A 15,558-nucleotide genomic window follows, 5' to 3' on the forward strand; every position below is an offset into this window, starting at 1 on the left:
CTGTTGCCCAGGCTGGAGTCTAACGGCTCGATGTTGGCTCACTGCAACCTCTGCCTCCAGGGTTCTTCAATCATTCTCCTTGCCTCAGACTCCAAAGGCAAGTTGGGATTACAGGTCCCTGCCACCATGCCCAGCTAATTTGTGTATTTTTAGTGGAGACGGGGTTTCACCATGTTGACCAGGATGGTCTTGATCTCTTGACCTCGTGATCCACCCATCTCGGCCTCCCAAAGTGCTGGGATTACAGGCTTGAGCCCCCGCGCCCGGCCCACTGTTTGTTTCTTGAGATGGGGTCTCTGGATGTTGTCTAGCCCGGCTTCAAACTCCAGGCTCACGCTGTCTTCCTTCTTCATCCTCCCAAGTAGCTAAGACTACAGACACGTACCACCATGCCCAGTTCTAATTAATACTTTATGTAAATATAACATTTTCGAAATCTTCTTGAATTGTTTTTTCCAACATGGAAACATTTCCCAGTTCCAGTTTGAATACATTACCACCCACATAATTTTACCAAGGAGATAGAAACATTTCAGGAGCAACACCACCATCTCATGGCCATCTCCAGTATTGCTGCTGAGGATTTAAATTTGCGCTTTCCCATACCAGTGGTCCTGCATTACGTAATGGTCCTCCAGAAAGTCTCCTGGTGGCCTCGGGTGGGGGCTTCCTACTCAAGAGGGATATGGTAGCAGACATGGTTGAACGTAGTGTGTGCTGTAGAAAAGAAAGTGTTTTAAAGGTATTAATGCAGCAGTGGAAGTAGTTGTGCATTTGAGTGACAAGATTGGGGTGATTTACTAGTATTATAATCTTAATATTCTGACATAGTTTTTATATTTTTAGAATACGATATTAGAACTTGGAAAATGTCACAACTTATAATGCATGCCACCCCTCTCCTGTCATGAGTAAACCAAACCCAGGAATGAGAAACTTCTGCTGTTTAGTAGAGTGCCTGCAATCCCAGTAGTGCGGGAGGTGGGTAGGTAACTAGAGGTCAGGAGTTTGACCAGCCTGGCCAACATGGTGAAACCCCATCTCTACTAAAAATACAAGAAAATTAGCTGGGTGTGGTTGTGGGTGCCTGTAATCCCAGATACACAGGAGGCTGAGGCCTGAGATTCGCTTGAATCTGGGAGGCAGAGGTTGCAGTGAGCTGAGATCACACCACTGCACTCCAGCCTGGGTGACAGTGAGACTCCTTCTCAAAACAAAAACAAAAAAACTGCTTTTCACAAAAACGCTTGGGATGTGAGTCATTCGGACAGGGATTGTTTTCCTTGCAGCCTCTACCTCCCAGGTCCAGGCAATTCTTCTGCCTCAGCCTCTGAAGTACCTGGGACTACAGGTGAGTGCCACCACGCCCACCTAATTTTTGTATTTTTAGTAGATATGGAATTTCACCATATTAGCCAGGCTGGTCTCAAACTCCTGACCTCGTGATCCGCCCACCTCCGCCTCCCGAAGTGCTGGGATTCCAGGCGTGAGCCACCACATCTGGCCAGGGATTGTTTTCAACAACTTTGCTGAGATAGAATTTACATACCATGCAACTTCCCCGTCTGAAGTCCAGAATTCAGTGCTTTTAATATATTCAGAAAGTTGTACAAACGTCACCACCATCAGTTTGAGAACATTTTCATTATCCCAGAAAGGAAGCCCACCCCCCTCCGCCATCACTTCCAACCCCTCGGTTCCTCCCAGCCCTAGACAACCATCAGTCAGCTTTCTGTCTCCATAGATTGGCCCATTCTGGACACTTCATGTAAATGGAATCATGTGACCCTTGGTCTTTGTGACTGTCTGCATGTAATGTGTATCAGAAGTTCATTTCTTTGACTTTGCTGAGTAACATCCCACTGTTTGAATAGACCACATTTTGTGTGGAGAACTCCCGACCCTGAAGGCCAGGCCCAGGTCGGAGCAGGTGTGTGCGAGGGAGACCCTGACGGTGGGAGAACCAAGCTGGATCCACGTGCACAGTGTCCTCAGAGGAGGGTGATGTCTGTAGAGCTGGGGGCAGCCTGCAGATGGCCGAGGTGACAAGGAAGTGGGGCGCTGCTCAGGCAAAGTTGTGGTTGAGGGAAGGAGGAGTTTGTGTCAGATCTCCTTTGTCCTTAAAAAAAAAACTTAAGTACCTTGATGAGCCCAGTGGAAGTAACACAGCAGAGGTGCCAGAGCTCTGAAGGAGTGTCGCTATGGGGGCTGCTGGAGATGCTGCCTTTCCCGCCCCCCTCCCCTAGACAAAGGCCTGAGAAGGGGTTCCACTATGTTGGCCAGGCTGATCTTGAATTCGAACTCCTGACCTCAGGTAATCCGCTCACCTCAGCCTCTCAAAGTGCTAGGATTGGAGGTCTGAGCCACCACACCTGGCCTGGAGACGCTTCTAAAGCTGGAGGAAGGACAGGTGCTCACTTTCCCGGGATGGGGAAGGCAGTGAGAGGAGCTTACAGAGACATCCAGCCTGTGCTTGGGAGGCTGAAGTGGGAGGATTGTTTGAGCCCAGAAGCTCAAGACCAGCCTGGAAACATAGCAAGACCCTGTCTCTACCAAAGATTTTTTTTTTTTAATTTAATTAGGCCGGGCGCGGTGGCTCAAGCCTGTAATCCCAGCACTTTGGGAGGCCGAGGCGGGTGGATTACGAGGTCAAGAGATCGAGACCATCCCGGTCAACACGGTGAAACCCCGTCTCTACTAAAAATACAAAACACTAGCTGGGCATGGTGGCACGTGCCTGTAATCCCAGCTACTCAGGAGGCTGAGGCAGGAGAATTGCCTGAACCCAGGAGGCGGAGGTTGCGGTAAGCTGAGATCGCGCCATTGCACTCCAGCCTGGGTAACAAGAGTGAAACTCCGTCTCAAAAAAAAAAAAAAGAAAGAAAAAATAAAGAAAGAAAGAAAAAACAATGCTGAGGGACATGGTGAAACCCCATCTCTACAAAGAATCCAAAAGTTAGCCAGTTGTGGTAGTGTCTGCCTGTGGTTCCAGCTACTCTGGAGGCTGAGGTGGGAGGATGGCTTGAGCCTGGGAGGAAAAGGCTGCAGTGAGCCGAGATGGCACCACCACACTCCAGTTTGGGCCATAGTGAGATCCTGCCACTAAAATAAAATTAAAAGATCCCATCCTGGCTGGGCACAGTGCATCACACCTGTAATCCCAGCACTTTGGGAGGCCAAGGCGGGCAGATAATGAGGTCAGGAGTTCGAGACCAGCCTGGCCGATATGGTGAAACCCTGTCTCTAGCAAAAAATACAAAAATTAACCAGGTGTGGTGCTCTGCACCTGTAGACCCAGCTACTCAGGAGGCTGAGGCAGGAGAATTGCTTGAACCCAGGAGGCAGAGGTTGCAGTGAGCCAAGATCGCACCACTGCACTCCAGTCTGGTGACTAAGACTCTGTCCGCAAAAAAACCAAAAACTCCATCCTAAATGGGTACATTTTGAATCAGATAAAAATAATATGCCTCTAAATCATGGAGGGGTAACTAGTTATTAGGAAATGTACCTTGCATAGAGAACCTCATTCACTGATGTTAGGGAAATGGAGTGTTTTGTGTATAGTTTGTTACAGATGGCGTGTGTGTGTGTGTGTGTGTGTGTGTGTGTGTGGTTAAATATACATGACCTAAAATTTACCATATTGGTCAATTCATGTAAATTGCACCATACAACCCTTGGTCTTTGTGACCAGCTGTTCTCACTGAGCTCAATGTTGAAGCCTCCTGGTCATTGGTTTACAGTCACCACTGTTCATCTCCGGAACCTTTTCACCTCCCCCAACTGCAACTCCGTCCCCAGGAAACACTCCTCATGTTCTATCCTTTCTGCCCCTGGCACCTTCATTCTACTTTCTGTCCCCATGATTTGACTGCCTTGGGGACCTCGTACAAGTGGAATCAGGCAGTGTTTGTCCCCTTGTGCCTGGCACATCATATGTTGCACATGTTTGTTTGTTTTTATTTTTGAGATGGAGTTTCGCTCTGTTGCCCAGGCTGGAGTGCAGTGGTGCAATCTCTGCTCATTGCAACCTCCACCTCCAGGGATCAAGTGATTCTCCTGCCTCAGCCACTCCAGTAGCTGGGATTACAGGTGCCTACCACCAGGCCCAGCTAATTTTTGTATTTTTAGTAGAGACAGGGTCTCGCCATGGTGGTCAGGCTGGTCTCAAACTCCTGACCTCAGGTGATCAACCCGCCTCGGCTCCCAAAGTGCTGGGATTACAGGTGTGAGCCACTGCACCTGGCCAGTGCAGGTGTTTTAAAATGCATAATTCTCCTTTGCTGTCCCTTCTACTTCAGATTTTTGTTTCCCACATTGATACAGGCCCTTTGTGTGCGTCCGTCTGGGGGATGCAGTGTTTGTGTAACATGGTCCTCTGGAGCTCACAAATGCTTTTGTCAGATATTTCATAAATGGTCATAGTATTCCTTTATCAAAAAGCCAGAACCAGCTGGGCAAAGTGGCCCACGCCTGTAATCCCAGCACTTTGGGTGGCCAAAGCAGGTGGATCACCTGAGGTCACGAGTTTGAGATCAGTCCGGCCAACATGGTGAAACTCTGTCTCTACCATAAAATAGAAAAACTAGCCAGGCATGTTGATGGGTACCTGTAATTGCAGCTACTCAGGAGTCTGAGGTGGGAGAATCACTGAAACCCAGGAGGTGGAGGTTGCAGTGAGCCGAGATTGTGCCACTGCATTTAGCCTGGGTGAAGAGCAAGGCCCTATCTAAAAAGTGAAAAGCTGGAACCCAGTAGAGTCACTGGCCAAATGTATCAACTACTGTTGTGTAGCATACAACCCATGATCTTACTGGTTTAAAATAATAGGAATTCGCTGGTGATGAGGGTTCTGTAGGGTCCCGGGGCTCCTTCACATCTGCACACAGCTAAGAGGCTGCTGGGCTGGAGGGTATAAGGTGGTCTCCCGGAATCTGGCAGTGCCCTGCAGGTAGCCTCTCCTACAGCTGCCTTCCCTGCAGGTCTGGGGCTCTGGCCGGTGAGGCCTGCAGACGTGTACCCTACCCTCCCTCCACACTGTTGGTCACGCAAGCGCCGCCGCCCCCCCCCCCCACCCAGTCCAGATTCAGGCAGGTGGAGACAAAGCCCAGTTGCCTAAGGGCCTGTGGACTTTATTGGGTGGAGTGGTGGTGGGTCAACATCTGCCACCCAAGAGCCTCAGTGGGCAAGAGTGGGAACAGGTCATCAACCTTCCACAAGCCAGTGGACGGGGCCTTTTCTTGTATTGGAACTTTTTCCAGATCTGTTGAAGCGCATGCGTCTTGGAATCCCTTTAAACAGAAGTGGGAATTGTTCACCAGGAGGACCGGGCTCTCTCCTGTCACCTCCCGTGACTTGGGTACAGCTCCCTGGGAGTGTCAGGCCACGCTCACTTCAGTCCCCACTTCCACTCTGACCGCTGGGACGAGGCCCCTGCCCGCCTGCCCTCCGGAGTCCTGCAGGACCGGCTGGAGGGGTGGACTGTGCGAGTTGCTGTGCCGGCCTGCGTTGTCAGGAAGGCCGTTGTCAGAAGCGGCCAGGCTTGGAGGGAGGCCACGGGGAGGGCGGGCAGTAAGGACAGCAGCTCTTAGGGGCCTGGCCAGCCCCAGAACAGCGGGTAGTTTCTCCAGAGGGCGGGGGCCTGGCGGGAGCCGGGAGCCGAGAGCCGTGAGGGTGCAGGGTCAAGGAACCTGCTAAGTCCACGGTCCGTCCGTCAGCGTTTATTCCCATTCATCCAGTCCTGCCCCATGCTGCCCTTAGCCTCTTCCTTCCCAGTTCAGCCGCATCCATTCCCATTTATCCCCACAGCGCAGAGCGTGGGAGCCATGCGGGCTGTGGCTGACGGACTTGCGCCAGGGCCAGTCAGCACTGGAGGCGGGGCTTCCCGCCGTAACTCTTTCCTTCCTGGAGCGGCTTTGCTCTGGAGGCACTGGCGAGGTCTTTGCTGCAGCTGATCCCCGGTTGGCCCTCTGTCCCCTGCACTTCGTGTCACCCTGTGGGGTGGGATGAGCAGCCTCGGAAGGACAGCATGGAGGAATGCACTGGGCTGGGGCTGGGCGAGATGTGGTGGGGCCAGCCCTCTCGGTACCTGTGATTTCCTGGGGATGGGGCCTTCAGAGCTGCCCAGGCTCCCAGGCCAGGGAACTTTGGAGCAAAGTGGGGGACCAGTGGGCATTGGAGCTGCAACACGTGGGGTGGGGGTAAAGACCCTAAAAACGTCAGGGAGTGCAGTCTCGATTACAGGCTGAGAGGTGGCAAAGACCCCACCATCTGCTCACACTCAGTGTCTCCCCAACACCATGACTGCCGCTGACTGCTCCCAGGCCCCTCCACACAGCCCTGCTTAGGTTCCCCATTGTCTGCCCTCTGCTTCTCTATGCTAGAACCCAGGGAACCCACGGTGACCTCATGATTCTCCAGACGCTGCCTCAGCCCTGTCTCTGACCAGCTGAGGCAGCAACAGCAACTGCTCAGGTGCAAGGTGACTGCCATGGTGTGACCCTGGCATCTCCCGAGGTGGGGGTGGCCCGTGGCTTGCTTGCAGGCTAGGACGGGGGCTTGGTCTGCCGGAGCCCAGAAAGGAGTTTCTGTCCCCTAGGCCAGGATGTGGTGCTGTCCTCTGAAAACGGCTCTGTGTGCCAGGCCCACATCCCTGAGATAGGTGCCCAGCATCCTGGTGAAGCGCAGTTTCCAAAAAGGTCCTGCCAAGTCCCCAGGCATCTGAGCAGAAATGGGGCTCAGTGTCCCCCCTTTTCAGCCTCAGGTATATCATGGGTGTCTGCCTTACTGTCCTCATCTGTAACTGGGTCCATAAGAACGGCCTGCTGCAAAACATAGGGGCGGGGCTGGGGACTGGAAACGAAGGTGGAAACCCTTTGTCTGTGCTCAGCACGTGGGAAGGCCCATGGCTCAGCTCTTAGTCATTAGTCACTCTGATGGCCCCTTGTGAGGGCTGTTTATTGTGTACATTTTCCAGATGAAGAAAGTGGGGTCGGAGCAGGGTGATGTACCCAAGGCTGCCAGGAAAGGAACTGGCGGAGCAGAAGGACCAGCCAGGGTCCCTATTTCCATTAGGCCCCGCACCAGCCTTGGCCCCAGTGAGCAGTGAGGCAGCCCCATCTCCTTCCCAGCTCTGTATCTAGAGCCCTGGCCCAAGGGCTTCCTCCACTGACGGGATTTTGCTTCCTTCCTCAGGACGGAACCACTGGACTCCAGGTTCCTTGCCTGGGAGTAGGAGAAATCCACCTGCTGGGGGCTGAGTGCAGCTTGAAGGACAGGCCCTGGGTCCCGGGATGCCCCTGCCCGAGTCCAACGAGCAGGAGGGCGAGAGCGTGAAGGCTGGCCAGGAGCCATCTCCCAAGCCAGGCACAGACGTCATCCCGGCAGCTCCCAGGAAGTTCTCCAAACTAGTCCTGCTCACGGCCTCCACCCAAGATGAGGATGGGGTGGCCTGCAACCCCCAGGAAGTGCACTGCGTCCTCTCCCTGGAGATGGCTGACCCCACCACCCTCGCCAGGACCTTGCAGATCCTGCCAGCTGAGGAGCAGGGAGGGGTGGTCCAGCCAGCCCCCCAGATGCCTGAACAGAAGTGCAGCAAGCTGGACGCAGGTGAGGCGAGGCTTGCTGCCCCTGCCCAGCCACCCCGTGGGTCCCGGTGCTCACAGCAGGCCCTGCACACCCCCTTCTATCATAGCATCCTGCCCTGCTCCCAGTTGAGCGTCCTGCTCTCTGATCCTGTCCCAGGCTTGTGCAATGATCACACTCAGGTACCAGGCCCTGCCTGGCCAAATGGGAGTTGCAGTGATGTGCAGAATTCCTTCAGCTCCCTAAAAACTTCCACCACCACCCCCAAAATAACCAGCGCTGAGAGTCAGGCTTTTGCTTGGGAGCAGGAGGAGGATGCGGCACCTGCCACACTCCGGACCCCCACGCCCTCCCCGGTTCTCGTCCGCGCCTGTGGCCTTGAGCTTTGCTCTAGGTCAGCTAACCTAGTCTTCCCCTTCCCCTGGCAGCCCCCCAGTCCCTGGAGTTCCTGAAGACACCATTCGGGGGCCGCCTCCTGGTGCTGGAGTCCTTCCTGTACAAGCAGGAGAAGGCTGTGGGGGACAAAGTGTACTGGAAGTGCCGTCAGCATGCTGAGCTGGGTTGCCGCGGCCGGGCTATCACCCGGGGCCTGCGGGCCACAGTGATGCGGGGCCACTGCCACGTGCCCGATGAGCAAGGCCTGGAGGCCCGGCGCCAGAGGGAGAAGCTGCCCAGCCTGGCTCTGCCAGAGAGCTTGGGAGATCCCCAGGGTCCTGAGGGCCCTGGAGGCAGAGTAGAGGAGCCACTGGAGGGGGTGGGCCCGTGGCAGTGTCCCCAGGAGCTACAGTCAGAGCCCACTCCTGGGCTGGTGCTAAGCAAGCCAGCCCGAGAGGAGGACGAGGGACCGCGCACCCTGTCACTGCTGAGCCTGCCGCCCAAGAAGCGCTCCATCCTGGGGCTGGGTGAGTGCATTCCACCCCACTGCAGGGCAGGGGACCCAGGGGCCCGTCCTGAGTCCAAATAGAAATGTGGGGTAATGTGGGGTCCTGGCCAGACACGGTGGCTGATGCCTGTAATCCCAGCACTTTGGAAGGCCGAGATGGGTGGATCATGAGGTCAAGAGATTGAGACCATCTGGCCAACATGGTCAAATCCCCTCTCTACTAAAAATACAAAAATTAGCTGGGCAGGGTGGCACACATCTGTAGTCCCAGCTACTTGGGAGGCTGAGGCAGGAGAATTGCTTCAACCAGGGAGGCGGAGGCTGCAGTGAACCGAGATTGCACCACCACACTCAGGTCTGGGTGACAGAACGAGGCTTCGGCTCAGAAAAAAAAAAAAAAAAAAACTATTCAAAGCTAAAATAACTTTTAAAACTATAAATGTGACTGGGCGTGGTGGCTTACGCCTGTTCTCCCAGCACTTTGGGAGGCCAAAGTGGGTGGATCACCTGAGGTCAGGAATTCAAGGCATACCTGAGCAACATGGTAAAACCTTGTTTCTACTAAAGATATAAATATTAGCCAGGTGTGGTGGCAGCTGCCTGTAATCCCAGTTACTCTGGAGGCTGAGGCAGGAGGATTCCTTGGACCCGGGAGGTAGAGGTTGCAGTGAGCTGAGATGGTGTCACTGCACGCCAGCCTGGGCAACAGAGCAAGATTTGGTCTCATAGAAAAAGGTATGTATATGTAAATGTGGACTGGGCACAGTGGCTCATGCCTATAATCCTAGCACTTTGGGAGGTTGGGGCAGGAGGATCAGTTGAGCCTAGGAGTTCAAGACCAGCCTGGCCAACATAGTGAGACTTCACATTTATAAAAATTCCGTCAGGTGTTGTGATGTGCACCTCTGGTCTCACCACTTAAGTGGTCCGCCCACCTCAGTCTCCTAAGCCGTGGAGATGGAGGCTGCAGTGAGCGGGAGGCGTGCTGCTGCACTCCAGCCTAGACAAGAGTGAGACCGTGTCTCAGATCAGAATTGTGTCTGGTTCCCCGAGCGATTCTGCTGTCCATTAAGTTCAGGAAAGACGCCTAGTGGGACAGTCTTGGGTTTTTGGTTCTAGTTTGAAATCCCAGCCTTGCCTGATGGTAGCCTTAGAAAATGGGCTTCAGTTTTCGAGTTTCAGGTGCTTTATCTTAAGCCTGCTATGATAACCTGGATTGTTTAAATTGCACATTTGGGGCTTGGCAAGTGGCATGTGGGAGTTCTGGGTGTTTTATTACCAGTAACTAGGAGGTGGGCTTGAGTTCAAGGAGGCCAGGCACTTCCTGACACGGCTTTAAGAATTTGCTGAGGCCGTTGCCCTGGTGTGTCTGGGGCAGGAAGGGAGAGGCGAGGAAGAGGGAGATTTATTTTTCACTGTGATCTTTTGGAGCCATTTGAGTGTATTATAACGTGTGTTATTCAAACATGGGTACTTTTTAATTTTTGAGATGGAGTCTTGCTCTGTTGCCCAGGCTGCAGTGCGTTGGCACTATCTCGGCTCACGACAGCCTCCACCTCCTGGGTTCAAGCAATTCTCCTGCCTTGGCCTCCCAAGTAGCTGCAACTACAGGTGCCTGCCACCATGCCCAGCTAATTTTTATATTTTTAGTAGGGATGGGGTTTCCCTATATTGGCCAGACTGGTCTCAAACTCCTGACCTCATGATCCACCTGCCTTGGCCTCCCAAAGTGCTGGGATTACAGCTGTGAGCCACCACACCCGGCCAGAATACAAAAGAATAAATTTTTTAAATCCTAAAAAAATACATGAGCAGGAGTGACAGCAGAGGCCCCCGAGTCCAAGTCCAGGTTGGCCCTCCAGGTGTGACCTTGATGCAGCACGTAACAGCCGTGTGCTGGGCTGACCTCGCTGACCACTGGGAAAGGAACGAGACCCCTACTGGGTTGCTGGTTGGGGAGGTTTCAGTGGGGGCTCCAGCACATCTGGCTCAAGAGGCCAGAGTAAATTTCAGCCGTAAAGGAGAAAGGCTCATGTGAGCCCCCAGAGTCTGCAGTGGCTGCCCCGTCCTGGGTTCCTCCCCACCCCCAGGGGCTGTGACCACCTGAGTCCCTCCTCCAGGACAGGCCCGGCCCCTCGAGTTCCTGAGGACGTGCTATGGGGGCAGCTTCCTGGTGCATGAGTCATTCCTCTACAAGCGGGAGAAGGCTGTTGGGGACAAGGTGTACTGGACCTGCCGGGACCATGCGCTGTACAGCTGCCGGAGCCGCGCCATCACCCAGGGACAGCGGGTGACCGTGATGCGTGGCCACTGCCACCCACCTGACGTGGAGGGCCTGGAGGCCCGGCGGCAGCAGGAGAAGACCATGGAGATGCTTCAGGCTGGGCAGGACGGCCCTGGGAGCCAAGTGGACACGCTGCTTCGAGGCGTGGACAGTCTGCTCTACCGCAGGGGCCCCGGCCCCCTGACTCTCACCAGGCCCCAGCCCAGAAAGCGAGCAAAGCTCGAGGACCAGGAGCTGCCAACCCAGCCCCAAGCCCCTGAAGTATCCCCAGATGAGGACCAGGGCATGGACGCAGACCATGGTGAGCCTCCTTCTTTTGGGGCTCGCCAGCCCTGCCTGGACTCTTGCTTCCAGAGGTCCAGGGATGGGAGTGGGTGGAATCAGGCCTGCCCAGCCCCTGCCTCCTCCTCTGATGGCCTCCCCAATCTCCCCAGGAGGCCCTGAGTTCCTGAAGACGCCCCTGGGGGGCAGCTTCCTGGTATACGAGTCCTTCCTCTACCGGCGAGAGAAGGCGGCCGGGGAGAAGGTGTACTGGACCTGCCGGGACCAGGCCCGCATGGGCTGCCGCAGCCGCGCCATCACCCAGGGCCGGCGGGTGACTGTGATGCGCGGCCACTGCCACCCACCCGACCTGGGGGGCCTGGAGGCCCTGAGACAGCGGGAGAAACGTCCCAACCCGGCGCAGCGGGGGAGCACAGGTACCTGGGGATGGGCGGGGAGCTGGGCCCTGGGAAGCAGGCAGGAGCCCATGCTGCCTTTTCCCCCTAAACCCTGCATGTCCTGCTGGCAAACATCCTGTTCCCTTCTTTGAACATCATAGAAGGACCTATGGCCCTGGCCTCCTCCTTGGCCCCCCTGGTTCTGCTTTCAATGGTGGGGTCCCACCTTCCTGCCCAGCTCTCCCTTCTGGCCAGCCTGCCCCACAGTAGCCGCAGCAGGGCTAGACCTCCCTGCTCTCCTCCTCCTGTTTAAGAGCTCATGGTGTTGGCCGGGCGCGGTGGCCCATGCCTGTAATCCCAGCACTTTGGGAGGCCGAGGCGGGTGGATCACGAGGTGAAGAGATCGAGACCATCCTGGTCAACATGGTGAAACCCCGTCTTTACTAAAAATACAAAAAATTAGCTGGGCATGGTGGTGCGTGCCTGTAATCCCAGCTACTCAGGAGGCTGAGGCAGGAGAATTGCCTGAACCCAGGAGGCGGAGGTTGCTGTGAGCTGAGATCGCACCATTGCACTCCAGCCTGGGTAACAAGAGCGAAACTCTGTCTCAAAAAAAAAGAGTTCATGGTGTTTAATAGAGGCCAGTGACTGCACACGGTCAGTCTCATGTTGCTATGGTGTGAGCCTGTCCTAAGGTGGGGAGATAAGGATTGAGGAGGTGATATTTACATGCATGCAGCTTCTCCTCTAGGCCAGCAGTTCCACAGACACACATAATGTCTGGAAAGGCGGGCCCATGAGAGTCATGACTGTCTCCGTCTTCATCCATGCAGTCGGCCCAGACCCCCCCCAGTGTCTGGTGTGTGGTGGTTGTTTTTTTTTCTTTGAGATGGAGTTTCACTCGTCGCTCAGGCTGGAGTGCAATAATGAGATCTTGGCTCAATGAAACCTCCACTTCCCGAGTTTAAGTGATACTCCTGCCTCAGCCTCTGGAGTAGCTCAGATTGCAGGTGCCCACCACTGCACCCGGCTAATTTTTAGTATTTTTAGTAGAAACAGGGTTTCAAGGCTGAGTGTGGTGGCTCATGCCTGTAATCGCAGCACTTTGGGAGGCCGAGGTGGGCCGATCACGAAGTCAAGAGATCAAGACCATCCTGGCCATGGTGAAACCGCGTCTCTAAATAGATAGAACAGGGTTTCACCATGTTAGCCAGGCTGGTCTCAAACTCCCGACCTCAGGTGATCCGCCCGCCTCCCAAGTTGCTGGGATTACGGGTGTAAGCCACCATGCCTGGCCTGAGGGGTCATTTTTGCAGTACTGTCTGAAACTTAAATTTTTTTCAAATTAATTTTTTGAGCCAGGTCTCACTCTGTTGCCTAGGCTGGAGTGCAGTGCCACAATCTCACTTCAACCCCAGCCTCCCAGATTCAGGTGATTCTCCTGTTTCAGCCTCCCAAGTAGCTGGGATTACAGGCATGTGCCACCACACCTGGCTAATTTTGTATTTTTAGTAGAGATGGGGTTTCACCATGTTGGTCAGGCTGGTCTCAAACTGCTGACCTCAGATCATCCACCCGCCTTGGCCTCCCAAGGTGCTGGGATTACAGGCTGAGCCCCCACACCCAGCCCCTGCTGGGTATTTTCCTCACATGTGGAAGGGGGTGCAGTGTGCTTGTGGTCTGGGGGTCCCACCTTCCTTCTGGCCGGCTCTGTCCCCAGACTCCTGTGCTGCTGTGCCCTGCAGGGTCCTCCCACCTCCAAGTCTCCCTGCTCTGTGTCACCCTTGCCCAGCCCTCTCAGTCCCTCTTGAAGGTGGTTCCACAGCCAGATGCCTCCCACCCTCTGTCCCCTCCTCCTCTAGGGCTGCTACCCACCCCCATCCCCTGCTTCCATTGCTACCTGATGTTCCCCAGACACCCCAGTCTGCCTCCCCGCCTCTGTGGCCCCTGTGCCTGCACGGAGGGAAGGGCATCCTCTGGGCAAGGCACAGCCAACCCCCAGGGTCCTGCCCTCACCACATCCAGGACAGTGGGCTCTGCTCCCTTGCTTCCTGCCCACAGCCCTTGGGTCACATCTCCACCTGCCTGGCTCCCAGGGGCGACCCCTCTCAGCCCTATCCAGCTTCTGAGCTGCTTTGTCCCTGAAGGCCCTGGGTCATTCCTCTGAGCAACCAGGCACACCTGCGTGCTAAGCAGGGTGGGCGCCGGGAAAGTGTGGCACAGCGCACACTGTCTCCCTGCAGGCATTGTGCAGTGGGGCCTCACTGACCAGTCCCCAGCCTCCGGAGGGGGACCCCAGCAGAGTTGGGGGGATGGTGGCATCTGTGGCTTGGGCTGCAGGGCCACCTCACTGTGAGGAGGGGGTGTGGTCGTTGGGGGAGGTCACCACTTGCCCTGCTGATCTCTGCTCTGAAAGCTGGTATCCTCTCCTCCTCCCTCCCCTGCCCTCACTGCCTCTCCCATTTCTCAACAGGAGGCCCTGAGTTCCTAAAGACACCACTGGGGGGCAGCTTCCTGGTGTACGAGTCCTTCCTCTACCGGCGGGAGAAGGCGGCGGGGGAGAAGGTGTACTGGACCTGCCGGGACCAGGCCCGCATGGGCTGCCGCAGCCGCGCCATCACCCAGGGCCAGCGGGTCATGGTCATGCGCAGGCACTGCCACCCGCCGGACCTGGGCGGCCTCGAGGCCCTGCGGCAGCGGGAGCACTTCCCCAATCTGGCACACTGGGACGGCCCAGGTGCGGGCAGGCTCGGTGACCCCGGTCTCCAGGAACCTGTGCCTCACAGGCTGGCTGGAGGCTGCCTGTGGGACATGGCGTGTGTGTTGTACATGGTGGTCCAGCAGCCTGGGCTGTAAACTCCACCTGCAGGCTCCACGCTCCTGCTGCTGGCCCTCTGCTGTTGGGGTAGAAACCCACTCAGCTCTCTAGAGGAAGGGGGTGGCAGCTGGGGGTGGCGGCCGGGGATGGCATCAGCAACCGCAGATAGTGCTTCGCATCTGCTGAGGGGCCAAAGGGTGGACCCTGGACACCCTGTGTCTACCCCTGCACCACCCCAACTGCCTCCAGTCTCACGGGGTTCTCTCTGGCCACCACAACATCATGTAACCTTTCAGTTCAGCTTGTTAAAAGTCAGAGTCCAAATGGTTGCCCACTGGCTGAGGGGTATGTGGACAGGGAGCCAGGAGGTCTTGGTGCCCAGTCCCTGCCCTGGGGGATGGGTCTAAGGGGTCAGGATAGGCCTCTAGGAGCATTCAGGGTCCAGCAGCTGCCAGGCTACCTGCCCAGGCATCCCCTGAGCGCCTGGAAAGAGAGCCAGCGTGGGAGTTGGGGCTGGAGGAGCAGGTAGAGGGGAGGAGGGCAGGGACCACCACGGGGCCTACTAGGGGGATGAAATAGACCCACAACCCTGACACCCAGGCCCCACTCAACAGTGTCACTTTCCCTTTCAGAACCCCTGCAGCCCCTGGAGTTCCTGAGGACTTCTCTGGGGGGCAGGTTCCTGGTGCACGAGTCCTTCCTCTACAGGAAGGAGAAGGCGGCCGGGGACAAGGTGTACTGGATGTGCCGGGACCAGGCTCGGCTGGGCTGCCGCAGCCGTGCCATCACCCAGGGCCACCGGGTCATGGTCATGCGCAGCCACTGCCACCAGCCCGACCTGGTGGGCCTGGAGGCCTTGAGGCAGCGGGAACGGCTCCCCAGCACGGCGCAGCAGGAGGACCCAGGTACCGACAGGGGACATCTTCATCTCCTATCCCTCAGAACTGATGCCCCAGGCCCAGCACCCATGGAGGAGACTGTGCTTGTGTACACATACATATTTACAAGAATTTTACCTAAAATGGGTTCCCTTCACATGAACAGAATATAAAACCAGTCTTTAGAAAGCACTGTGTGTCGGCCAGGTGTGGTGGCTCACACCTGTAATCCCAGCTGCTCGGTAGGCAGAGGTGGAGGTTGTCGCTCAGGCTGAAGTACGACATGGTGCCACTGCAGCCTGACAACAGATTAAGACTCTGTCTCAAAACAATAAATTCAGTTGGCCAGGCACAGTGGCTCACCCCTGTAATCCCAGCACTTTGGGAGGCCAAGGCACAAGGATCGCTTAAGCCCCAGAGTTTGAGGCCAGCCTGGCCAACATGGGAAAACC

The 15,558-nt window shown here is 55.8% G+C and overlaps 1 protein-coding gene across 1 annotated transcript in view; it reads left to right on the forward strand.

The window, feature by feature from the left end:
- The window catches only part of FLYWCH1 (FLYWCH-type zinc finger 1), a 39,154-nt gene that overhangs the window by 6,390 nt on the left and 17,206 nt on the right, over positions 1–15,558 (forward strand). The window contains exons 3-8 of the mRNA XM_017511102.2: positions 7,195–7,608; positions 8,013–8,486; positions 10,588–11,052; positions 11,186–11,449; positions 13,884–14,147; positions 14,861–15,133. Of these exons, the coding sequence (XP_017366591.1) occupies positions 7,293–7,608; positions 8,013–8,486; positions 10,588–11,052; positions 11,186–11,449; positions 13,884–14,147; positions 14,861–15,133 (2,056 nt within the window). The 5' untranslated portion in view covers positions 7,195–7,292. The remainder of the gene's footprint in view (positions 1–7,194; positions 7,609–8,012; positions 8,487–10,587; positions 11,053–11,185; positions 11,450–13,883; positions 14,148–14,860; positions 15,134–15,558) is intronic.

Source organism: Cebus imitator, unplaced genomic scaffold (genome assembly GCF_001604975.1).
Source record: "Cebus imitator isolate Cc_AM_T3 unplaced genomic scaffold, Cebus_imitator-1.0 Scaffold444, whole genome shotgun sequence".
Taxonomy (NCBI): domain Eukaryota; kingdom Metazoa; phylum Chordata; class Mammalia; order Primates; family Cebidae; genus Cebus; species Cebus imitator.